Source organism: Garra rufa, chromosome 6, assembly GCF_049309525.1.
Source record: "Garra rufa chromosome 6, GarRuf1.0, whole genome shotgun sequence".
NCBI lineage: Eukaryota > Metazoa > Chordata > Actinopteri > Cypriniformes > Cyprinidae > Garra > Garra rufa.
The window spans coordinates 1072223-1099762 of NC_133366.1; the positions used below are offsets into that span (position 1 = coordinate 1072223).

Below are 27540 nucleotides of genomic sequence, written 5' to 3' on the forward strand. Positions count from 1 at the left end.
GACAGGGCTAAAACAAAACAAAACGTTCCAAAACGCTGATATGAACCTTCTAATGCACTTTTATTTTTAAGAGTGTTTTCAACAAAGCCAGTCTGAATTAGCCTTCATGTACCTGATAAATTACTCTTTCATGGTTTTAGAACTGATGTTAATACAGCAGCTACTCCTCCAGCTACTACTGCTGTTAATGCAGTTATTGCAGATAATCTTCCTGATGGGGCCACTTTCCCTGCAGCTGCTGCATATCTCGCTGCTGCTGCTGCTGCCGCTGCTGCCACAACTACAAATGCGCCTTGTGCTGCAAGTCCTACATCTGCTGCAACTGTCTGCACTGCTTCTCCTGCAGTCTCAACTACTTTTTCACCAACTTTCTCCACTACTTCTCCTACAGTTTCGGCTGTTTTTTCAGCAACTGCTTGCCCTGAGTTTTCTGCAGTATCAACTACTTTTTCAGTAACTGTCTCTACAACTTCAGCAACTTTCTGCACTGCTTCGCCTGCGGTCTCAGCTGCTTTTTCTGCCAGTGATCGTGCTACATCTACAGCAGATATTGCACCTTCTCCTGCAACTACTACAGCTTTTTCTACAGCTTCTTCTGCTGCTCTGCCTGTAATCTTGCTTACTATTTGCACAGCTCCTAGAAGTCCCATTCCTATCAATGCAACTGCACATGCAGTCTTTACCTTTCTCTTTTTCTGATTTGATTTAAACATGTCAAGAGTGTAATGATTCATATCATTTTCTTTTATCACTGAGGTGATCTTCTTCAGCAGTTCTGGGACCTGATCTTGATGGTCTTTGTCCTCATTGTTGAATGAGTGATATCGGCCACCACAGCTTTTAACAATTTCCATTAAATAGACGCTTTTATTGATGTACTCGTCCAGAGGTTTTCCCATCAGCAGATCAGCGTGAGTGAACAAAATGATGGTTCGGCGCAAAGCTTCTTCTCCAAAGTTCTCCTGAATCCATTTCACGGTGTCTCTCTCCTCTTTTGTGAATCTCACACCCAGTTTGATCACCAGCAGAAACACATGAGGACCAGGAGAGGACATCTCCACACACTTTTCTATTTCAGCCTTTAGTTGATGTTTTTTCATAGCTGTGTTAAATAGTCCTGGAGTGTCAATTACAGAGACAGTATTTCCACCCACTGTTCCTTCCTGTTTCTCACACGATTTATTGGTCGATTTTACGAAATCGACAACTTCAAAAGCCTTTCTTCCCAGGATGGTGTTTCCTGTTGCACTTTTTCCAGATCCAGTTTTACCCAGAAGAACAAACCTCAAATCACACGCTACAGAGAAATATAAATATAAGTCTTAACATGTTCTCACAAGTCTGTTCAGAACTTTTCCAATTTATTGCAAAGTAGCTGATAATGATAAAACTATGATAATCTATTTAGTTTTAACTTAAAAACTTAAGTTTAGCAGCTGCCTTAACATTTTAAGTTAAATTAACTTAAAATACAAGTAGATTCAACTCACAAGTTAAATCAACTTAAAAGTATTAAGTAAGTCCTTTTAACAAATGTTATTGTTGTGAGTTGAAAGGACTTGTTTTAAGCTGATTTAGTTAAACATTTTAAGGCAGCTGCTAAAGTTGAAACCGGTTAAAACTTTTTACAGTGTAAAGTGTAAAAACTGCAAGAAAATAAGAAAATCATACAACAAAAACTGCTTGATATTTACTATAAACACCAAATATAACATATAATTTTATTCAAAGGATCAAACCTGAGCACTATCACAACAAAAAAAAAAAAAAAGAATTATTCTATTTATATTAATTAATTAATAATAAAATGTCATATGATTTCTATATAAGATTTTTTTCACCAACCCATATTTGTTGAAGTCGTCGTTGCTGTCAGTCCGGTATCTCTGCTGTCTTCTCTCTGAACTGCTGAGTCAAAGTGCTGCAGCTCCTGCTTGCATGAGTCAAATCCTTTGATTCAAACCATGATCACGTGACTAAAGTCTTCCCTGGAGATTTTAGTTTCTCTTTTGATTTACTAACTATATGCTTACCTTTTTTCATAAAGTTTTCAAATGCATATAATAGACAATACTGCTGCTGCATATACACTGTATGACTACTAAAGCATGAAAAAAAAGTAAAATGTTACAACAGTATGGTTACCTTGATAACCCATTAATTTGATTACACTTTTAAACTACTAAAGGAGTTTTGGAAATTGCAAATGCCACTTGAGGGCGCTATATACGTGCACTTGAGCAAATCTTGAAGGTCTCATTACTGGCACACATTGGGTGCTTCTCATTTCTTATTTGTGCATTCCAGTTACCTTTCTGTGCTTCCTTTGCTCGCGAGGATGGAGAAATCAAAGGATGAACACTGGAATATTCTTGACTCAAGCAGCACTCAAGCATCACTTGAAAGCATCTTCAGCTGCACTAAAGAGATCTGCTAATGTGCTGTTAAAGGCATTCATAATATATGTATTAATAAAGCAAGATGCTCTGTTTAAATATATGACATAATTTAAACTGCAAAGGTAAAATATAAATGTTAATTATTATTGTGAATGTGAAGGGGGGAGGAGAGTTTATACGTGTGTCACATTTAGACGATAAAACACTTCAGCAAAGGATATACCTGTGTATCCTCGCTTATGACTCCTCAGGAAGCATCTTCACTCCTAGATCCTTTCAGTGAAATGAGAGAATTGAGATTTCCTACAAGTTGGCTGAGCTTGATCGGTTTCCGGGTCATAGGATAGAGGATGGAGGAGCGAGAAAATGCATTTCATGGGATTTCTGACACGATTTACATTTACATTACAAAGCTTGTGATGACTTTTACAAGTGAGCTGAACATTATAATATTAAAACAATATCCAGTAATTACAAACAAAGCAGTTTTGATTATAAATTACAACAAATAGAAGTACCAAGGTAACCAAAAATTTTACTTTTTGTAACTTTTTGTGAATTTGTGAAATTGTAGTATTCAATATGCCAAAAAAAATGGTTACTACATTTTTACTGCAATAAAACCATGATTTTCAAAAGGGATATAAGAAATATGTCCTTTCTTTCTGTAGAGAACATAAAGGGCATTGATTGATTAACAGCTTCAGGTACTGTATAGAGAGAATCTGACGGGTTACAAAAAGTACAGTTATTTATCATAGTAACAATGGTGTTCTATAACCAAACTCACATCCGAACATTTTCGTAACTCGCAACCTCATTTTCGTCGTGCTCAGGAACAGGAAGGTAACTTACCAAGCTGCAGATATAAACTGTGTGTCATTTGAAGGTTTAACATCCTGCATTCTGCCAGAGTTTCACCCGCCACTTTTTGGTTTGCGCGGGAATCACATACTCCGCCTCCACTCGGGTGATTTTGCGCCTCTATTGGACGATTTTGCGCCTCTATTGGACAACACTGTTACTATGGTTACATGTTATTTAAGGTTGGCAGCGTTCAATTATTAATACAGCAGCGGTGCGAAAGATGTCGCTATTTGACAAGTTTTACCACTAGTGAGGACAAACAAGTATAAGCTTTATAGGCAAACCTCAGAACACAAACATGAAATCTGGCTCAGTTTTGATTTGCAAACGGTGCATGCATGTATTAGGGCTTTCAAACTGTTATTGTGTAATTTTGTTAAAGTACATGCACTTAATGTTGTCAGATCCAAGAAAACAAAAAGGCCAGTGGGTAAATATTACACTACATTACTTTTTGGACACTAAAGAGTTTTGTTTTGTTTTGTTTTTGTTTTTTGTTGATTTGTTTTTCTATATTAAAAAAAAACATTTCTAAAAATTAGAATCAGAAAACAAAAAAATACAGCCAGAATATCACAACAATAATTCAATAATTCAAATTTACTAAATTTTGTTATGTAAGATTATGTCTGAGTAAAATCCAAATGAATCAATTCACATTAACTTAATTTTTCAGGAAAGTTTTGGAAAGTAAAGGTCTGAGTCCATTATGAGATTGCAACCATGGTCTGTGGAAAGAGATTTTTTTTTTTTTTCACAGAAAAAGCAGGACAACAAGACCAACAGGTTTTCAACGTCACTGTTTCAATCAGCCCAGGCTGCATTTTCAATGTTACCGAAAATGAGACAAAACTGTAAGGTGTGAGCTGTGACTATAAATCCAAGAGACGTTTCCAGTAAATCTTCATCTAGTTTCTAAGGATCGTCACTGCTTTAAACAAGGTATGAAATTAACGATTAAAGGTACAGGAACTTAATTGCTATCTAGTGATGATATCTAGTCATTTGCAAATTGAGCAGTATGTTTGCAAATTTTTTAGGAGCAACTTACAGCAAGGTATTGGTAAAACCACTCCTAATTCACAATTCATAGATAGTAATATATAAAATAATTTTATTAAAATAATTTTATTTAGATTTGCTAAGAGTAGTTTTGATGAAATGATTATCTTACAATGAAATGTTTGTTTTCTTTTAATACTGGATGGTTCAAAATCTCTCAGGCCTGAACATTGTGCAATTTACATCACATACTGAAGTGTACTGAATACAAATCTCTGTATTCACATTTGAACTTAACTTACTAAGATATTGTACATTAATTTAGCACAGTGGTTCTCAAAGTGTGGCACTATGGCTCCCTTTAGTGGGACACAGAAGAATCACTAAATTAAAAATAAATTAATGTTAAAACACAATACATTTTAATTTAATCTTTATTCATGTAAAGATTATTATTTATTTATTTTTGCATTCAGGTACAGTACAGTTTCTGTAAGTTGTACTTGAATGTGTTGTAACTTTTAGGTACAACACATTTTAATTTAATCACTATGTAAGATTTGTATTACCGGTTTGTAAGCACTATGCAGTGTTTATGTTCAAACTGTGTATTTACAGTGTTAAAGTGGCTGACAACAATAAATATTCTCATTATATATAAAACTGCTTCTTTTTTTGAACTGTGCAGAGCTGTAGCTGAATAGTTAGGCCTGCTGTATTGTAATGTTGGTCATTATGGTGGTAGTTGGAGAGCCAAATGTTTTCAGAGGAGGTACTTGGTATGTAAAGTTTGAGAACCGCTGATTTGGAATATAATAATGTCATATACTTATTCTCTTCCAACAGAGAAACTCCAGTGACTGAAGATGGCGGCTATCAAAGAGCTTCTTCTGAGGTTTCTGGAGGAACTGGTAGCAGAAAAACTAAACCTGTTTAAATGGTACTTAAAGAATAATAAATCCATTTCAGCTGCTGCTATTGAGAACGCAAATGCAACTGGCACAGTGGACCTAATGGTGGCACGATTTACACCAGAAGGAGCTGTGAAAGTAATGTTGGAAATTTTGAGGAAGATGAACGAGAACTATCTGGCTGAACAGTTAGAGAACGAGTACAAGGATGGTAATGAAGAAGAAGCAATGCAAATGCTACAACATTAAAGTCAGAAATTCTCTGAATACATCTCTCTGTCTCTGTTTCAGTGGGAAATGCAGTGCAGATGAGCAGAGACCCTCACACTGTTGATCTGAATCTTCAATTGGGTGAAACTGTAAATGCTCCTGTTCTCACTAGAAGCAACATCCCAAATCCAGTGGCCATAAACTTCAGCTCAAGCTCCGGTGCTGTTGGTATGATTATAACACTGTCCACATAAAAACACTACATGCAACAGCACATATTGCACTACAGCTGGAAACATGAGTCTGTTACATTTCAGTCTACAGCAATATTAGGGTACAATAGGGCTAAAGGCCCCCTGGGGCAAAAGGTGCCTTTGATATCATCTTCCTCTAAACCACTAGGTGGCAGAAAAACGTGGTATAGCACTTTCCAAAACATTCACTTTTCAAGATACACCTGAAAATTTGCATGATCTTTGACACAATTTTTATATGTTGTAGATTTAAGTAGCAAATGAAAATTGCTAAATGGTTTAAACATATTTTGAGACAAAAGTCGTCTTAGTGATTTACAGTTTTTAAATAACAAAAAAAATAAAAAAAATTTAAAAGTATGGTATTTGGGTTAAAAAGCACTTATGCTGTTGGGGCTAAAAGGCTAAATAATTAACATGATCATTAATTGGAGGCTGACTTTGTTAGATTCAGATGGTCAATATCATATATTATGTTGGATGTCCATATTAAAGATAATATTAAACATTCAACACAAATGTATATATATTGTTCTGCAATCATACACTGGCATTGAAAAGCTTTTTTTTTTTTCTTTTTTTTTCTTAGGGTGTGCCTTTAGCCCCGTTGGACCCTACTTCAGACCTCAGAAGACAGTGGATCCAGTTGTGAAGTTTCCCTCTGCTGGACTGAAAATTCAGAGGTAGGAACATACACTTATGTTTTCAGTAACATATTACAATAAGCTTGCATTTGTTAACGATATGGTGCATGTGCTTATTCTTCTGCAGAAAAACCAGCCAAGATTTGGAGATAACACAGTGTAGGTGTAAATACACACACAAACTTATTTTCAGTGTTTAGCCAAAATACTTTTGGGCTATAAATGTGACCCTGGAGATGCAACTATTTGAAAATCTGGAATCTGAGGGTGCAAAAAAAAATTTGCAAATATATATATATTATATATATATTAGGGCCGGGACTCGATTAAAAAAATTAATCTAATTAATTAGAGGCTTTGTAATTAATTAATCGAAATTAATCGATATTTTAATCGCATATAAATTTTTGACCTGAGAACAGTGAGAATTAAGATTTTTTTACATGGATTTTTAGTATACCATTGAATAATGACTGAATACATAAGCTTAAGCAACAAAATATTGTTTATTTTTGTTCAACCAAGTCCAACAGACCAGTGCAATATTGCCATTAAGTGTAGCAAGAGGCACGTTCTTTAACGAGTCTTTCATGCCGAGAACTCTGCTCTTGTGTTTGCTTAATTATGCATTTAAACGTTAATGACCAAACCTATCATTATAAATGTTACTGCACATGGAATAGAACGCGGATAACATTTAAAAAATATTTTTTATCAGGTTACACACTGATTATTTATCACTCAAATCCCTTTCTCTACCTGTCCGTTGGTCGCGGATATCCTCCATGTTTGTAGTTTTTTAACACTTTTTATGCGTGTTTGTAGTTCTAATCGAATCCTCATTCACGCAGTGTGTTGCGGGCAATATTAGCCGTTAAAAGTGCGCATTGATCGTTAAGTAGTAGACCATCCGGGAATCTTTGGAATACTTTTTTAATACATACTACGATTTGGGACATACGATACTATTTAGGACGGACTTGTCTGAACGCTAGTTGGTGCTCCAGTATAATCGGTCCACCGAATCTCATCCAGTCAGAAACGTTCCGCGGTGCAAAAAAAATTTAACGCGTTATTTTTGTGTAATTAATTAATCTAAATTAACGCGTTAAAGTCCCGGCCCTAATATATATATATATATATATATATATATATATATATATATATATATATATTGAGAAAATCACCTTTAAAGTTGTCCAGATGAATATCTTAGCCCAAAAAAAATCAAAATAAGTTTTGATATGTTTACAGTAGGAATTTTACAAAATATCTTCATGAAACATTATCTTTACTTAATATCCTAATGATATTTGGCATGAAAGAAAAATCAATCATTTTAACACATACAATGTATTTTTGGCTATTGCTACAAATATACCTGTGCTACTTATTTTTGTGGTCCAGGGTCACAAATGCTCTCTATGTTTGCATTCAGATGCCTGTTATCTCACACTGGATCCAAACACGGCCCATCCGAACCTCTTTTTGTCTGAGAGGAACCGGAAAGTGACGCACGTGAGAGAGAAGCAGCCGTATCCAGATCATCCAGAGAGATTCGACTGGCAGCCGCAGGTTCTCTGTAAAGAGAGTCTGAGTGCACGCCATTACTGGGAGGTTGAATGGAGCACGAGGATGTGGGTTGAAATAGCCGTGACATATAAGGGAACGAGATTCAAAGGAGCTGATAATGACTTTTTATTCAGCCGTAATGCCCGCTCTTGGGTGCTGAAGTGCTCTCGCTACAGCTATCTCGTCTATCACAATAATCATATGACTAATATACCAGCTTCTTCACCATCTACTAGAGTAGGAGTGTATGTGGATGTGTCGGCCGGCATTCTGTCCTTCTACAGCGTCTCTTATACAAACACACTCACACACTTACACACATTCAACACCACATTCACTCAACCCCTCTATGCTGGATTTCTGCTTCAGTCAGACTGCTCTGTCGCTCTATGTGAGATTTGACAGCCTTTGGTCATTTGTTAAAGAGATGGTTCTCCCAAAAATGATCATTCTGCAATCATTTACTCAGGTCGCTCAAGAACCGTTTGTCTTTCTTTGTTCTATAGAGCATGAAATAAGATATTTGAAAAATGTCTCAGTGTGTTTTTGTTCATAATGGAAGTCTTTAAAGGGGTCTTTGGATGCCCATTTTCCACAAGTTGATATGATTCTTTAGGGTATTAATGAAAAGTCAGTAATATACTTTGGATAAAAATTCACAATAGTAGTGCAAAAAAAAAAAAAAACCTACCTTGTAAAAAATCAGCTCTGCAAAAAATTAACTCATTTTATTGCATGGTCCCTTTAAATGCAAATGAGCTCTGCTCGCCCCGTCCCTCTCTGCTGTGGGATTATGAGCCGTAATGTTTACTTTAGCCATGTTTAGCGGCAAAACTTGCCAACAAGCACATTATTAAGAATGGCTGTTTGCAAAGATGCATAAAATACCCTTAGTCTCACTTCTGCTGTGGGTGAAGCTGCATCAGGAACGATTCGCACGGACATAGACGCATATGTAGATCGGGATGAGCGCTTTCTTTGCAAAAACGAAAGTAACGGTAATCCACTGCATCTTCAGCGGCTCAGATGTCGGGAGTAAATGACGACTGCTATGTTCTTTATTACATTCTTGACTTCCTCTGCACCTGAGTTACACAATGGCGATCAGAGGGCGGGGCTAAGGTAAGACGCTCATGTCAATCAACTATCGTGGGAGGGGCCTCTGTCAGTGTGTCCTCACACCCACAAGAAGCTGAGAACCTGATTTTAAAAAGGGGATATTATTTTTAAAGATTAAAAAATACCACTGAGTGGATTTTTATCATTGTAGGGCGGTTCTGTTCACAAATTGCCAACACGCATTAATGTTTAAACAACATGTAAAAGAGACCCTTTAAAATATAAATATTTTTTGTGTTCAACAGAAGAAAGTACGTCATAGAGGTTTGTTACAACATAAGGGTGAGTAAATTGACATTTCTGGGTGAACTATAAGTAGTTTCTATGATAATGAGAGTAAGAGAAGAATTCACACCACTTTGCAGCATTTGTTTTCTTGATGCTTCTGTACGTCTGATTATCTAAAGCTGTAAAAAAACACACGCTCAGGGTGTAAAACTGTTACGTTCAATTTATTAAAACTGTTTAGAAAATTGAATTCAAGTGGATGTAAAACATCAACAACAAAACATCTGAAAAATAAAATCTTCTAATTGTTAATGACAATACACATCAAAACATTTTGAGTCGATGCACAATTACTGAAACTAAGCCCTGGTTTCACAGACAAGGCTTAAACCTAGCCCTAGACTAAAATAAGTCTGAGCTTTTTCAACTGAAATAAAATTGCACTGACTGTTCTTAAAATATATCAGTATTATAATATATAATATATCAGGAACTTTTATAAAAATATTTAAATGGCCTAATCCTGGTTTAGTCTAAGCCCTGTCTGTGAAACTGGCCTAAGTTTCTCAGAAGTTCTTGTTTTTTAGATTGAAATTGTAAAGTTTAATGTGAAATGTTTTGCATTCTGTTGATCTGTAATACTATTACTATTACCTGTCTGTATTGAATATATGTATTAAAAGACTGAAATCAAAGAGACGTCTCAGTATCACAGTGTTGACCACATTAAAAGTGCTTTAAGTGATTTCCAGTGCCGTAAATCAATAATACCTGGAGAAATCTGCTCTAATTGGCAGCTGAATGTGAAAACCTGTCCAAAACCAGCAAACCCAAACACAGATGCAGTCTTCTTCTGACTGACTAGTTAATCACACATCGACTTAGCAGTGTATTTATCTCACAAAACCTATTCCAGTGATATCCATTTGACAGTAAAGACATTTTATGCAATCTATTAAGAAAAAATATAGTGTAAGCACCGTTTCATTTAGTTCAGCTACTCACAAAGTGAGTTCAGTCTATTATTGCTAAGACGTCTGAGGATTGGAATAATAAAATAATTTCACATAACAGACCATTATTGTTGTGTCTGAATTTAAATACTTGTTTAACTATCAAACAATGTGAAAGGCAGAACTATAGTTCTAGTACTAACTCAACAGTGTATGAGTATGAGCTTGATTGTAGTCCAGGTACCTAGCTGATTTTGTAAAATAAACTATATCAATAGCCCACTATGAAATGTACACAATGAAGGCTCTCTCTTTCTTATAGAGACACTTTTCCCTGCATGATGGTGGAGTAGAGTTCCTCCGTCAGACTCTCGTAACGCCCCAAACGGCTGTTGAGAAAGTAAAGCCGGTCGCTGGTTTGTTGTGGGTCGAATCCCTCTTTCTGTAAGCGAGTCTTTTGGATTTTAAATGTGCCTGTGTGTGGAAAACATGAAAGATTTTACACTTTAAAAATAAGAATCAGTGAAATCTACGGTAAAAGAACTTAATTGTAAAAAAAAAAAAAAAAAAAAAAAAAAAAAAAAAAAAACAGTAGCAAGGTTTTAGGTTTTATGGATTGAACTTGAATTTGCAATTAAAAAGTATATTTCATTAACTGATATAGTGTTAATTTACTAAAAGTACTCGTATTGATAATACACTAACAACCACCATAAAAGGTGGTAAAGAGAAAGTCACTTGACGAATCAAAAGTTAAGTTTTCTTTTGTTATTAGAAAAACTTAGGTAGCCTATTAAGAAACAAATGAATTCAAACGTATTTAGTTTCTTAGAAAGACCTTACTTAGAAACACGTTCCTTTTTAAAAAGTTACTTAAAACAACTTAAATTTAAAACAGAAAACTTTACGTAGAGAAGCCTACATTTTTAAAGGTATTTATTTACTTATATATATAAAAAAAAATTAAATTAAAACATGTTTTTCGTCGCTTAGAAAAACGTTAGTCATTTACTTACTTAATTACTTAAAATTACATTTAAAACCTATTTAGTTAGAAAAAACTCAATTTAAAAAGTTTAGTTACCTTAAACCACATTACTTGAAAACTTTAGTTACGTAGACAAAAAATTATATTTAAACATATTTAGCTACTTTATTTTAAAACGTATTTAGTTACATAGAAATAGTTCCATTTTTAAAACTTATTTTAAAATTTGAAATTTATTTTGTTAGACTTAAATATAAAGCATACTAAGCTACTTAGAAAAACTTTCGTTTAAAATGTTTAGCTACTTTCATTTAAAACTTATTTACATCGAAAAACTTAAATTTAAAACATTTAGTTATTTTGAAAAACTTTAATTTCAATCTTATTTAGTTACAAATAAATTTAAAACATTTAGTTACTTAAAAAAACTTTTTAAAAACTTATTGTAACACCCCTTGAACGATCTGTCTTGGTTTCTCCCATATGCCCATATTTGGTGTTCCTGTCATTAGTGTTATTCCCATCACCTGTCTATGTCTTTATTAGTCGGTTTGTGTTCAGTGTTCTAGTGTCTGGCTACAAGGTTACCTATTGTGTGCGTGTGTTCCTTCCTACACATACTGTGACACTTATTTAGTTATTTAAAAAAAAAAAATTACTGTATATTTTCTTATGAATTGTCTCATTAGATCTATTATAGTTTGTCACAGTAAATATAGTAAGGGGACTGAGAATCAATTAACAGTTTTTGACCATAGCATTTTTACCATTAAATTTAGGGTATTTTTTTTACAGTGAGTGTTTGAGATAAGTTGTAAAAAGGAATGAAAAAAATACGGAGGGAAATGAATCAGTTTTGGTCACCTGTTTTGTCGACCTCAGGTGAAAGTCGTAAGAAGACGGGGCGAGCGTATGAGGGAAGAGCGTTCTGCACATCTCGTAGAAATGTCTCACAGTTGAAGTCATTCGTCACATCCGCTATGGCAGCCATTCCTGCCTTCCCCTCCACACCTGAAGAAACAGACAGAGCACAGCTGCAGTAACAACCCACAGTTTTACTGTCACACACTTTAATGTCTGTGTTGTCTCCCATCTGATTACCAACCAAGCCAGGGCTTCTCAAATCAAATTTTAGGTAGAGCTATTTAAAAATATATATTGTAAGTAAAATTTAGAATGAAAAGGTCATATGTGACCCTGGAGCACAAAACCAGTCTTAAGTCGCTGGGGTATATTTGTAGCAATAGCCAAAAATACATTGCATGGGTCAAAATTATTGATTTTTCTTTTATGTCAAAAATCATCAGGAAATTAAGTAAAGTTCATGTTCCATGAAGATTTTTTGTAAAATTCCTACTGTAAACCTATCCAAATGTAATTTTTGATTAGTAATATGCATTGCTAAGAACTTAATTTGGACAACTTTAAAGGTGTTTTTCTCAGAATTTAGATTTTTTTGCACCCTTAGATTTCAGATTTTCAAATAGATGTATCGCGGCCAAATATTATCCTATCCTAACAAACCAGACATCAATAGAAAGCTTATTTATTGAGCTTTCATATGATGTATATATCTCAGTTTTGTAAAATTTAACCTTATGACTGGTTTTGTGGTCCAGGGTCACATATATGCTGAAATGTCTTATTTGTAAGACACATAATGCTGCGATTATGAGAAAAAGTTGCAACATTTAAAGTCAAACTAAGTTATGAAGTCACAATTACCAAATAAATAAATAAAATCAAAGTCACATTGCAAGATATTACATCAAATCTTAGAGATCTTAAGCTGCAGCTACAAGAAATAGTTACAATTGCAAAATGCAACCATTGAGGTAAAGCCACAATTGCGAAAAACTAAGTTACAATGGTGAAACTTAAAGTTGGGAGATATACCTCCGATTTCACAAACAAGGCTTAAACCTAGTCCTAATCTAAAATGTAAGTCTGAGCTGTTTCAACTAAAAGAAACTTGCACTGACTGATCTAAGAATATATCAATGCCTTTGTTTTGTCTTAAGATGCACACCAGTAAAGTTTTTTTTCTAAGCAGGTTTATAAAACTACTTAAATGCCGTAATTGAACTATGGGCTAATCCTGGCTTAATCTAAGCCCTGTCTGTGAAACCGGGCCATAAAGTTACAATTATGAGAAATAGTTGCAATTGCAACATGTAAAGTCACACTGAATTCTAAAGTCATAGTTGCAAGATATATAAAGTTGCAATTACAAGAGTTTTTATGTACATATTATGTCACAACTGAGAGATATAAATGTGCAATTACAAGAAACCGTTGCAGTTGCAACATATAAAGAATCCTGAAAAGAAAAAACTTGAAAATACAAGATTTAAAGTGCCAATTGCAAGATATAAAGCTATAATTCTATTTTTATTTTCTTTCATCTGAAGTGAAATTAGGCAGAGGAGAGATAACTGTGTGCTTTCATTTAACAATTTTTATTGCATATATTTAGCTGGTTATTTCCCCAGTTCACATTCCCGACAAACATCTACAGCTTAATATTTGAAGCATCTGCAGCTCGTTTATTTACATAAAACATCTACTGTTTGTTATTTCGAACATCTGCAGACTCACCTGGCACTGAGACGCCGTAGACGGCCACATCCGTCTGATTCAACAGAGAGCTCAGGATTCCTTCCACCTCCGTGGTGGAGACGTTCTCACCCCGCCAGCGAAACGTGTCTCCACCTCTGTCCCGGAAATACACGTAACCGAACTCATCCATCACCATCAAATCACCTGAGACAGAGAAACGAAGAGATAGAGCAATCCAACTAGCAAACATGTACTGATGAGTTCATATCTGGAGAACTTCAACTCTACCTGACACATATGCAGAGTCTCCCTTTTTGAAGACATTGTGAGAGATCTTTTTACTGGTGGCCTCCTGATTCGCGTAGCCATCAAACCGACGTAACGGATCATGGGGATTGATTCGGCCAACGATAATCCCTGGTTCTCCTAAAATTCACAGAAAATATACAAAAAAACTTCCATTGTAGTGTTTAAACTTGAAAGTGAAAACTTTACTTTACAAAATTCCAAATTATAATATTGTACGTTTTACTGCACTGTTTCATAATAAATATTATACTCAAGTAAAAGTAATTCAAAGATTTACTTGAGAACAAGGAAATACTAAATGTTTAATGTTCTTAAGGGTGAAACAAACAACAACTTTTATTTATGAAATGCAGTGCAGTAAAAATTATGACATTATGCTTTGGAATGTAGTAAAGTTTTCCATAATAATGATAAAAAAAACACTTGAGTAAAGTAAAAATACACTACTGTCCACCTCTCCTTGTAGCTGAATATTTACAGCAGTTAACTAAAATAAAAACTAAAAAAAAAAATTGTTACTTAAGATAAAATACATGTTAACTCAAAAATCCAAAACTTAAAGCTGTTATATTTCAGCTAGTTTCTAAGGCAACATTTCACGTTTTCATTTAGTAAAAGTACTAAAATAAACAAAAACTGAGGTAAAAATGCATGAAATGTATAAAAATGACTAAAACACACAACACGATTATTTAAAATGAAATAGAAATTGAAATGGAAAAATACAAACAAAGCTACTGAATTAACATAAATATGAATACGACTATAAAGAGGTATTTCTCGGGAACGGTAGTGAATATCAAATTATCTATAAATAATTTGTTCAAATTTTTTTGGGTCAACTTCATTCATTTTTCAAAAAAAAAAAAAAGTTCAGTCATTTCTGTGCAGCTCAGTCCAAAGATCATCCGAGCCAAATTTGAAAAGAATTGGATCAATTTTATAGGAGGAGTAGCAATAAAACAGAACACTGTACTTCAAAATAGGTGCTACTATAATGGGTGGAGTCTTAATGTAAGTTATTGAATGTGATCAACATGAAGAGAAGAATTAGTTGTAATAAGTTTCATTTGTCTAGAATTAGGGGTTCAGGAGTTATTACCCTTTTAATGTTACATTTTTTAACTAGCGGTGGCACTATAGAGTTGTTAGATCACTATTCATGGCCATCACTACAAGTGTGGCAAATTTCATTTTGTACTCCCATTGGATGAAAATAATAAGAAGAAAAATATACAGATGCAATAGTGCCTAATAAAAACTACATATACATTAAATCAATTCATAAAAATCTAATTTGTCTCTGATGTAAATTGTTTATTGAAACTCCAAGAGCACACATGGACACTGAACATTTATGTTACCGCTGCTAGTCAGTCAGGCAATGACTTTTAACCCAATTATGAATTACAAAGGAAGACCTTTAGAAACAATTTTGAAATTCACTTGTTTGCTCCGTCATGGTATGTGTTCGGAAAGCCACACAGATGCTCAGTTTGTTTTGAGTTTCCAGGCAAACACGACACTACAGGTTAATATGTTAAAGGACAGATAAATCTTCAGCTCTCACACACTTAGTTTCATTAAGCAAGGGATAACAATGTACAATCAGCAGGACATTATTGATAAATGTGACCCTGGACCACAAAACCAGTCTTAAGTCGCTGGGGTTTGTTTGTAGCAATAGCCAAAAATACATTGTATGGGTCAAAATTTTTGATTTTTCTTTTATGCCAAAAACCATTGAGAAATTAAGTAAAGTTCATGTTCCATGAAGATTTTTTGTAAAATTCCTACTGTAAACATATCAAAATGTACTTTTTGATTTGTAATATGCATTGTTAAGAACCTAATTTGGAGAACTTTAAAGGTGATTTTCTCAGTGTTTTTGATTTTTTTGCATCCTCAGATTTCTGATTTCAAATAGATGTATCTCAGTCAAATATTGTCCTATCCTAACAAACCATACATCAATAGAAAGCTTATTTATTGAGCTTTCATATGATGTATAAATCTCAGTTTTGTCAAATTTAACCTTATGACTGGTTTTGTGGTCCAGGGTCACAAATATACATTAGTGTTCAAAAGTTTGGGACAGAAAGATTTTTTTTAGAAGGAATTATTTTTATTTTTTATTAATCAAAAGTAGATTAAATTGTTCAAATGTGACAGTAAAGGCATTTTTAAAGGAGTAGTTGACTTCCAGAACAAAAATGTACAGATAATTTACTCACCCCCTTGTCATCCATGATGTTCATGTCTTTCTTTCTTCAGTCGATACGAAATTATTTTTCTTGAGAAAAACCTTTTTTTAGGAACCATTTCCATATAGTGGACTTCAATGGTGCCCACAAGTTTGAACTTCCAAAATGCAGCTTTAAATGGTTCTAAATGATCCCAGCCGAGGTAAAAGGGTTTTATCTAGCAAAACGATCAGTCATTTTCGAAACAACTTGATTATTTCTATACTTTTTCAAATCTGTACATTTTTGTTCTGGAAGTGAACTACTCCTTTAATGTTTTAAAACTTTTCTATTTTCAAATGGCATTCTTTAGAACTTGAAGAATCCTGAAAATGATAATGTATGAAGGCTTCTACAAAAATATTGGGCAGCACAACTGTTTTTAACACTGATAATACTCATAAATGTTTCTTGAGCAGCAAATCAGCATATCAGAATGATTTCTGAAGATCACTTGAGTAATAATGCTGAAAATTCTGCTTTGATCACAGGAATAAATTACATTTTACTAGATATTCACACAAAAAAAATACTATTTCATAATGTTAAAATATCTGTGTGATTTTCTCACCTGGTTTGCATGGGACACACAGTCCTCGACTGTCCCGTATTAACTCCATGGTGTCCTCGTCTGCTCTCAGCAGTCTGATGGGATAAATGCTGGGCAGAATCACACTGTTGAAGCCACATGATCCCACCTGGCCAGAGAAGCACATTACACATCAATAAACCACACATAATCAAATCTGATAAGTTCAAGTAAACATTTGCACACACCTTGTTGTCCATGTTGGCGAGGCTGCAGTTGCACTCAGTGGCTCCGTAAAACTCACCGATGCGTTTGATGTTGAAACGTTTCATAAACGCTTCCCAGACATTGGGCCGCAGACCGTTGCCCATCGCAACACGCACTTGGTGACGAGACTCGGACGGACGAACCGGCTGAGATAATAGATATCGACAGATTTCACCAATGTACTGAACCACCTGCAAACACACACAAACTTAAATTCAACACAATCAACCATCAACAACCAAACTGGATGCATGACACTGGTGCAGAAATATCTGATATCACACAGAAATTGTTTTATAACCTGATGGTCCTCAATTGGTTTTACACATATTTTACACTAGACATAAGGTACATCTATGCTTTAAACAGACACTTTTATTCAAAGCAACTTACCAAACATTAGAACAAAATCAATGCATGTATAAAAATTATACATGAATAAAGATGTTTAAAATAAATAAAGTTCTAGTAATAATTTATAAAAACAATTATTTACTAAATACATTTTGGTTGTCACAAACTGGTTTTCTTCACAGTATTTAACTCTATTTAACTTTACACTCAAACCATAACAGATTCCTTTGACCAAAATACTGTAAAAAATTTTAATTATATAAAATAAATAAAATTAAATAATGTTTTTGTGTTCACCTGATGTCATGCAGTTGGTTTTGATGGTTTTATAACTGGTTTTATTCATATACTAACTTTACTGATTCTGCAAAAGTGTTCATCATATAAAATAAAACAAAAAAACGAAATGTAGTATTTTATTTATACAGTCAGTTATTGACTGAATCTTTTTACATTATGTGTGGTAGTAGGTGAAAGACCTAAATTCTTTGTGATTTTCTGTTAAGAAATGTGATTTTTAATTTATTTATTTTTTTGGCATAAAACAATGAGACATGATCCAACTTTGCTGGCAAAAACCATAATGCTCCTTTATACACAAACATGATATCTTCACCTGCTTACTGTGAACTGTTTCAAAACAGTTTAACTTAGATATTATATAACCTTTTCACTTTTTATTGCCTTTTTTTTTGAGTGTGTTGCAACCATAAAAATCAAAATTTGGTTATATTTACAAAATAAAATTCAAAGTCAGCCACTGAAAACATTGGATAGTTTCTCTTTGTACTTTAGTCAGTGAAATAAAGGGTTAAGAGAATGAACAGATAACATATTCTTGATTTTATGGCATTTCATGAACAACCCCACTTTACTGGAATTGGGGTTGTAATTCGTTTATTTTGAACACTTACAGATGAATTTGCACCAAAATACTGCAAAATGGAATTGGAATTACGGCCTTTAACAAAAGATATAAAGTGTTTTCTCCTACCTTGTAACATACTGTAAAAGTCAGATAAGTTACTATCCTAAATACATAACTGCATGATTAGCTGTACTTTAATGTTTTCTTTGCTGTCTGTGCTGCTATCTAGTGTATGAATATGATATCTAAGATGGCTAATGAGTGTGCCTGAGGTCAGAGGTCCTCACCGTGCAGTTGTATTTCACACAGTCGTCCCAGAAACAGCTAGCAGAGAACTTCCTGCGGATCACCACCGTCAGACCGTGCAGCAGACACTGACCCACACCTACAATGTTTCCTGGAAAACACGGAGAGAAGAGACATGCTATTTTCTCAAAATTATTTTTTTCTCCTCTTCAGCAGCACTTACATATAAGAAACTTAGCAGTTTTATTCCTTTCTACATACTGGGGATTTTTACTGAGGTGTTTGTTCTTTTATCATTCACATTGATTTATGTAACATTTTAACCTTAAAAACATGGTCAAATTTTGTATTTTTAAAGGTGGCAAATTTTTCTCCACTACAGCAGCACTTACAGTACATTTACCAAACTTAGCAGTTTTATTTCTATCTATGTGTTAAAGGGTTTTACTTGGCAGTTTGTTCATATATCATACACACTGATTTGTACAACATAATACCCCTAAAATATGGTGAAATGCATATCTTTAAAGGTGGCAAGTTTTTTCTCCACTTCAGCAGCACTTACATTCACCAAACTTGGCAGTTTTAATCCTTTCTATATACTGAGGATTTCTACTGATGGGTTTGTTCATATATCATTCACACTGATTTGTACAACATTTTAACCCTAAAATATGGTGAAAATGGATATCTTAAAAGGTGCTGAGTATTTTCTCCACTTCAGCAGCACTTACATTCACCAAACTTAGCCGTTTTATTCCTATCTATGTGTTAAAGATTTTTACTAAGCAGTTTGTTCATATATCATTCACACTGATTTATACAACATTTTACCCCTAAAATATGGTGAAAATGGATATCTTTCAAAAAGGCAAGTTTTATTTTTTCTCCACTTCAGCAGCACTTACATTCACCAAACTTAGCAGTTTTATTCCTTTCTATATACTGAGGATTTCTACAGATGGGTTTTTTCATATATCATTCACACTGATTTGTACAACATAATACCCCTAAAATACGGTGAAAATGCACATCTTTTAATGTGGCGAGTTTTTTCTCCACTTCAGCAGCACTTACATTCACCAAACTTAGCAGTTTTATTCCTATCTATATACTGAGGATTTCTACTGATGGGTTTGTTCATATATCATTCACACTGATTTTTACAACATTTTATCCCTAAAATATGGTGAAAAAGCATATGTTTTAAGGTGGCGAGTTTTTTTCTCCACTTCAGCAGCACTTACATTCACCAAACTTAGTAGTTTTATTCCTTTCTATATACTGAGGATTTCTACTGATGGGTTTGTTCATATATCATTCACACTGATTTGTACATCATTTTATCCCTAAAAACATGGTAAAAAATGCATATCTTTTAAGGTGTCAAGTTTTTTCTCCATTTCAGCAGCACTTAAATTCATCAAACTTAGCAGTTTTATTCCTTTCTATATACTGAGGATTTCTACTGATGGGTTTGTTCATATATCATTCACACTGATTTTTACAACATTTTATCCCTAAAATATGGTGAAAAAGCATATGTTTTAAGGTGGCGAGTTTTTTTCTCCACTTCAGCAGCACTTACATTCACCAAACTTAGTAGTTTTATTCCTTTCTATATACTGAGGATTTCTACTGATGGGTTTGTTCATATATCATTCACACTGATTTGTACAACATTTTATCCCTTAAAACATGGTAAAAATGCATATCTTTTAAGGCGGAAAGTTTTTTCTCCACTTCAGCAGCACTTACATTCACCAAACTTAGCAGTTTTATTCCTATCTATATACTGAGGATTTCTACTGATGGGTTTGTTCATATATCATTCACACTGATTTGTACAACATTTTATCCCTAAAAACATGGTAAAAAATGCATATCTTTTAAGGTGGCAAGTTTTTTCTCCATTTTAGCAGCACTTACATTCACCAAACTTAGCAGTTTTATTCCTTTCTATATACTGAGGATTTCTACAGATGGGTTTGTTCATATATCATTCACACTGATTTGTACAACATTTTATCCCTTAAAACATGGTAAAAATGCATATCTTTTAAGGCGGAAAGTTTTTTCTCCACTTCAGCAGCACTTACATTCACCAAACTTAGCAATTTTATTCCTATCTATATACTGAGGATTTCTACTGATGGGTTTGTTCATATATCATTCACACTGATTTGTACAACATTTTATCCCTAAAAACATGGTAAAAAATGCATATCTTTTAAGGTGGCAAGTTTTTTCTCCATTTTAGCAGCACTTACATTCACCAAACTTAGCAGTTTTATTCCTTTCTATATACTGAGGATTTCTACAGATGGGTTTTTTCATATATCATTCACACTGATTTATACAACATTTTATCCCTAAAAACATGGTAAAAAATGCATATCTTTTAAGGTGGCAAGTTTTTTCTCCATTTCAACAGCACTTACATTCACCAAACTTAGCAGTTTTATTCCTTTCTATATACTGAGGATTTCTACTGATGGGTTTGTTCATATATCATTCACACTGATTTGTACAACATAATACCCCTAAAATACGGTGAAAATGCACATCTTTTAAGGTGGCAAGTTTTTTCTCCATTTCAGCAGCACTTACATTCACCAAACTTAGCAGTTTTATTCCTTTCTATGTACTGAGGATTTCCACTGATGGGTTTGTTCATATATCATTCACACTGATTTGTACAACATTGTATCCCTAAAATATGGTGAAAATGCTTATCTTTAAAGGTGGCGAGTTTTTTCTCCACTTCAGCAGCACTTACTTTCATCAAACTTAGCAGTTTGTTCACACAGGTTTATACAACATTTTATTCCTAAAAACACTGTTCAAAACCTTGTAAATGTAAGCAGGGTCCTTGAACTGGTGGTCCTCAATATGTTTTTAAATAATCTTGATATCTTATGCTAAAATGTTGTAATATACTGACACTTATCTAACAGAATATTTAATCAAAACTCACAAGAACAAGATGATTATCCATTGACAAGGCTCTTGGTAGATTATGGAGTTGACACAAGGTAAACTATTACACTAGTCGGATTATCAGATGATACTAGTAAGTTCAAAACTACCAAATATGGGCTGATTTAGCAACCTGGCCGATATCATTAGAATGAAGAGTTATTCAAGGTTTGATCTGGTGTTGTAATCTATAAGCTGAACAAAGTGAAGGACACAAAGCATGTTGAATGTAATGTTTGTGTACTGCAAACAGACCTGCGGAGTGATAGAGCGGCAGACAGCAGTACACAACATCATCTGGACGCAGACCGAAGGAGTAATATCCAAACGTAGCGATGCGATAGTACCTGTTTACACAGCACACACAAACACAGAATGAAAGAGTCGCACACATGATGTTTGCTCAGTATTTTAAGAACAGTGTTGCACAAACCTGCTGTGAACCACGATGGCAGCTTTAGGTAAACCCGTCGTTCCTGAGGTGTAGATGTAAAATAACCTGTCTGAGATGAGAAACACACACACACGTCACTGAAACAGCATCATAATGAGCACATTATGTATCATATATGTCTGCAGTTTTGTCCCATACCCCTAAAAGAAAAAATAGCCCTAAAAATGATAAATTTAGATTTATTTCAACTCTAAAAGAGATGCATACGTCCATGTTTTCTAATATATTCTTCAAGTGAACAGTTAATTTAAATTTACATCTTAGGCCAATAAATCTCCAAGCATTTCCATGACCTCTTCAAGAAGTCCTTTTGATTGCACTCAAAGAGCAATTTACATTAATTATTTGTAGCAGAGCAAAACTAGATACATAATATTTTATACTCATTATTAAAAATTTTAATAACTTTTTAGGATTTGACCATTTCTGGCATGTTTTCATGAACATACAGCACATTTCCCTCATCAACGTTTACTTATTTTATTGTAATTTATCTTACTATTTTAATTTTTCAAATGTATTATTTAGCACCACCAAAAACAACATATGTTGTCCAAATTGCTTTGCAACAAAACATACAGAAAACCTGATAATATTTTAGTAATATTTTAGATAATATTTATAGAATTTCATAAATAATGCTATTTAGATGTTTATCTAATAATTTAATACTGTTTTAATTTGTTATTATTAACAGTCCTCTTAGTATTACATAATTTACTATAACGTTTTAAAAATGTATTATTAGACTCGTATTTTCTTTAGTGTGATACTGTAACTTATCCTATTCATTTTAAATCTGCAAGAAGTATTTGGAAGAGGTTTTCTTAACAATAATATGAACAGCAATTTTGTTTGCAAAAAAAAAAAAAAAAAAAAAACATACAGCTGACCCAAATGAATAAATAAAACAATATTAACAATAAAAAACATTTTTTTTTTTTTTTTAGATTTGCTTATTTCCAGGCCTGTAAATCAAATATTCTTTTTAGGTTTCCAAATATTTCCGTTTTCATTGACTGTAAAATCTCTGTTTTATTACATGTGCTTTACACTCAGAGTTACCCTGAAGTAAACCCACACTCTACACACAGATCAAATCATTGACTACAGAGGTTGTGTAATAAATGAGACGTGAATCAAACTGTATCCCCCTTATGCATTATGGGGAAAAGGTTAGGAGTACATTGCATGACTCATGTTTTCAGCTGAGGACGCTGCTGGGCGTCGCTGAGGGAGGTTGTGTCAGATCTGACTCTCGTCTGTAGACGATTGAACCCAAATAAACTAAACACACACACATATAGGAGATCAGGCCAGCTGACTGGGTCAGAGGTGAATTAACCAATGACAGTTCGCCCTCTGATACATTTACACCCCCTCCGTCTATCAGTCTTGTCCGTGTCAGACACTGCTGTCTTTCTCCTGTGTCTCCTGATCCTGGTTTCTGTGCGTCTCCTCAGGGACCGGATCTGTTTTCTGCTCTCTTTCTCCCTTTATCGTGTTTTTCCCACACAATCCTCTTTTGTAGCTCAGACTTTCTTTCAGTCTCTCTCTCTTTCAGGCGCTGCACTTGCCTGGTATGTAACCTTTTCCCCACTTTAACACTTGCTCTCTCACTGAAAACACACATAATACCACTGCCTCTCCCCCCCTCTCTCTCTCTCTCTCTCTCTCTCTCTCTCTCTCTCTCTTTGTAAAGGGGTGAATCTCACACAACCTGCTAAAAACACGTCCGGCTCACATTTACCCCAAACTCACAACCAAGAAACAAAAATTAGATTGAGCTTCAAGAAACTGTAGCCAGTTTTTAAAACTTTTAGCATTGTGAAATCTTAACTTTTAGGCAATTAAGTATATTTTCACAGCCAGAAAACAATTGTATTGTATTTAACGATACAATAATTGTTGGCTATTGTTACAAATATACCCGTGCTGCTTAAGAAAAAAAAATCACATAAAAATACAAATAAAAGTAGAGTTATAAATAATTAATTTATCATGGTAATAGATTGAATGTTATTAGCATATTCTAGGTATTCTAGCATGGTTAACGAATTACTAGCATGCTGTTAGCATGATTAGTCAGTTGCTAGCATGTTTTTATCATGATTAGCATGTTGCTAGCATGTTCTTAGCATAATTAATAAGTTGCTGGCATGTTTCTAGCATGATTAACAAGTCACTAGCATGTTGCTATTCTGCTTCTAGCATGATTAACATGTAGCTAGCATGATTAGCTAGTTGCTAGCATGTTTTTATCATGATTAGCATGTTGCTAGCAGGTTCTTAACATAATTAATAAGTTGCAAGCATGTTTCTAGCATGATTAAGAAGTCACTAGCATGTTGCTATTCTGCTTCTAGCATGATTAACATGTAGCTAGCATGATTAGCCAGTTGCTAGCATGTTTTATCATGATTAGCATGTTGCTAGCATGTTCTTAGGATTATTAATAAGTTGCTGGCATGTTTCTAGCATGTTGCTATTCTGCTTCTAGCATGATTAGCATGTAGCTAGTATGATTAGCCAGTTGTTAGCACGTTTTTATCATGATTATCATGTTGCTAACATGTTTTTATCATGATTAGCATGTTGCTAGCATGTTCTTAGCATTATTAATAGGTTGCTGGCATGTTTCTAGCATGATTAACAAGTCACTAGCATGTTGCTATTCTGCTTCTAGCATGATTAGCATGCAGCTAGCATGATTAGTTAGTTGCTAGCATGTTTTTATCATGATTAGCATGTTGTTAGCATGTTCTTAGCATAATTAATAAGTTGCTGGCATGTTTCTAGCATGATTAACAAGTCACTAGCATGTTGCTATTCTGCTTCTAGCATGATTAGCATGCAGCCAGCATGATTAGCTAGTTGCTAGCATGTTTTTATCATGTTCTTAGCATAATTAATAAGTTGCTGGCATGTTTCTAGCATGATTAACAAGTCACTAGCATGTTGCTATTCTGCTTCTAGCATGATTTGCGTGTAGCTAGCATGATTAGTTAGTTGCTAGCATGTTTTTATCATGATTAGCATGTTGTTAGCATGTTCTTAGCATTATTAATAAGTTGCTGGCATGTTTCTAGCCTGATTAACAAGTCACTAGCATGTTGCTATTCTGTTTCAACCATGATTACCATGTAGCTAGCATGATTAGCTAGTTGCTAGCCTTGTTTTTATCATATTCTTAGCATAATTAATAAGTTGCTGGCATGTTTCTAGCATGATTAACAAGTCACTAGCATGTTGCTATTCTGCTTCTAGCATGATTAGCATGTAGCTAGCATGATTAGTTAGTTGCTAGCATGTTTTTATCATGATGTCTGCTTCAAGCATGAATAGCATGTTACTATCATGGTAATAGTCACTGTAATACAAACTTAATATGATATAATTAACAATGAGAATCGAATAAGAATCAATATTTAAAACATAATTAGTTTCATAAATAATACGTTGTTGTCATTACTATCAGTATATTTGTATTTATTGTTGCAAAGCACATTGGTCAACTTATGATGTTTTAATGGTGCTATATAAATAACAAATTGTATATGATGAATAATGTGTATACCAGAATAATGCAAATTACTATAATACAGTTTTAGTGGGAGAGGGAAAATAAGCTCTATTTTAATGAAAACAACAGAGCCTAAAAGAGGGTTTGTCTTCTTTAGGCAAAATATCATTTCTTGTAATTGTTTTTCGCTTTGAAATGTGACCTGGGCACTAAACGCGAGGAAGGAGAGAGCGATTACAACATCTAAAATATGTCTGAGGACATGTGGAGACATTCACCTGTTGTAAAATAAACTCTCTCTCACACAGAAATATGCAGCACATCATCCATAAACACACACACATACACATACAGACCGTTGAAGCCCTTGTTGTGTGTGACGGCGGGAGGTGTGTCAGGAGATGAAGACAGCAGGGAGTCCAGATTCTGAGCCGACAGTGAATCCAAAGACTCGATTGAAGCCGAACCGCTACAGAAGAGAGAAAGACAGCTGATAGACTCCTTCACCTCCAGCAGCGCTGCAAACACAGACACCGACAGACACTTCAGGGATTAGATCAGAAGAGCTTTCAGTGAAACTATCAGACGTTTGATTTATTTCTTAGCGCAGTTATTAATTATTATATATTTGTCATGTAATTTGTATTTGCATTATAATTTATTATTGAGTAAATTGATTTAAAATAGATTTAAATATACTATATTTATGCCAGATTATTATTTATACCCAGACAGCACATGTACGTCTCCAAGAAGTCTGTTAAAGATCTCTTGATCTGGAAAGCATCTGCTGTGTACAAATGTCTGGCAGATGTCTGTAAGATGTCAGTTTTACATACATTCTAAACCATAAACATCTTAAAGACATCTAATAGACGTCTATTTGACATCTGATAGGAAACAAACAATAGACATATTGCAGATGAGCAAACTACGTCTTGCAGATGTTATGCAGACGTCAAATAGATGTACGTGTGCTATTAGGGTACCTGGATAGCACACATACGTCTGCAAGATGTCTGTTAAAAATCTCTTGATCTGGAACGCATCTTCTGTGTACAAACATCTGCCAGACGTCTGTAAGATGTCAGTTTTACATACATTCTAAACCATACACATCTTAAAGGCATCTAATAGACGTCTATTTGACATCTGATTGGAAATATCCAATAGACGTATTGCAGATGAGCAAACTACGTCTTGCAGATGTTTTGCAGATGTAAATGCAGACGTAAAATAGACGTCTCAGAGACGTCTATTTGATGTCTGCATTTACATCTGCAAGACGTAGTTTGCTCATCTGCAATACATCTATTAGACGTTTCCTATCAGATGTCAAATAGACGTCTATTAGATGTCTTCAGTTTAAATTGCATTTTAGTAAATTGGCTTTCTCAAAGAGACTCTTGATTATGAAATTATAAATGATGTATGGCTATTGTGTGAATAATATGTAATCCCTAAAAAAGTAACTGTATTTTCAAGTATTTTAAAATGTAATTTACTGTAATTACAAGCACTTAATATTTGGAATCAGATTACAGAATCCTACCCAGCTCTGGTTATGTATATACCATCAGGCCTTTGAAAAAAAAAAATCAAACAAAATAAACAAAAAACGCATCTCACCGTCCAGGAGCTCCGCCCCAAACACCATCCCTCTCGCTCCGGACACGCCCACGCAGTGCATCAGCGAATCGCGTCGCAGATTGAAATTAATGAGCGCCGGCTCTATGCCTACTTTAGCCAGTCCAAGCCACAGCGCCACCATCAGGGGCCGGCTCTCCATGAAGATGGCCACCACATCGCCCGACTTCCAGCCCTGAGCTACTGCCCACTGCGCCACAGCGTTCGACCGCCGGTCCAGCTCCGAGAAGCTCCACACCTCACCTGTGGACTCCTCCACCAGAGCCGGTTTGTCCGGGTGGAGCGCCACCCGCTGGGCGAATATGGACGGGACGGTGCTGCGCGTACGAATGTATTGATCGATGGAGAACTTCACACGCAGCAGAACCTGCAGACCACTGGAGGAGAGACAGAATGAAAGAGCTACTTGATATAG

At 34.5% G+C, this 27540-nt stretch overlaps 2 protein-coding genes across 2 annotated transcripts in view; both read right to left on the reverse strand.

Annotated features, from left to right (window-relative positions):
- Positions 1-65: 65 nt before the first annotated feature.
- LOC141336171 (GTPase IMAP family member 7-like) lies at positions 66-10303 on the reverse strand (the record flags this gene model as incomplete). Its single annotated transcript, XM_073841707.1, has 2 exons — positions 66-1297; positions 10279-10303. Coding segments are annotated over 2 exons (1194 nt in total), but the record flags the coding sequence as incomplete, so codon positions are not given.
- The window catches only part of slc27a1b (solute carrier family 27 member 1b), a 20280-nt gene continuing 2154 nt past the window's right edge, over positions 9415-27540 (reverse strand). Inside the window, exons 3-13 of the mRNA XM_073841637.1 lie at positions 27108-27502; positions 25835-25996; positions 21935-22004; positions 21757-21848; positions 18564-18673; positions 17036-17245; positions 16830-16956; positions 13995-14132; positions 13746-13910; positions 12012-12158; positions 9415-10633 (exon numbers count right to left, since the gene is read on the reverse strand). Of these exons, the coding sequence (XP_073697738.1) occupies positions 10476-10633; positions 12012-12158; positions 13746-13910; positions 13995-14132; positions 16830-16956; positions 17036-17245; positions 18564-18673; positions 21757-21848; positions 21935-22004; positions 25835-25996; positions 27108-27502 (1774 nt within the window). The 3' untranslated portion in view covers positions 9415-10475. The remainder of the gene's footprint in view (positions 10634-12011; positions 12159-13745; positions 13911-13994; positions 14133-16829; positions 16957-17035; positions 17246-18563; positions 18674-21756; positions 21849-21934; positions 22005-25834; positions 25997-27107; positions 27503-27540) is intronic.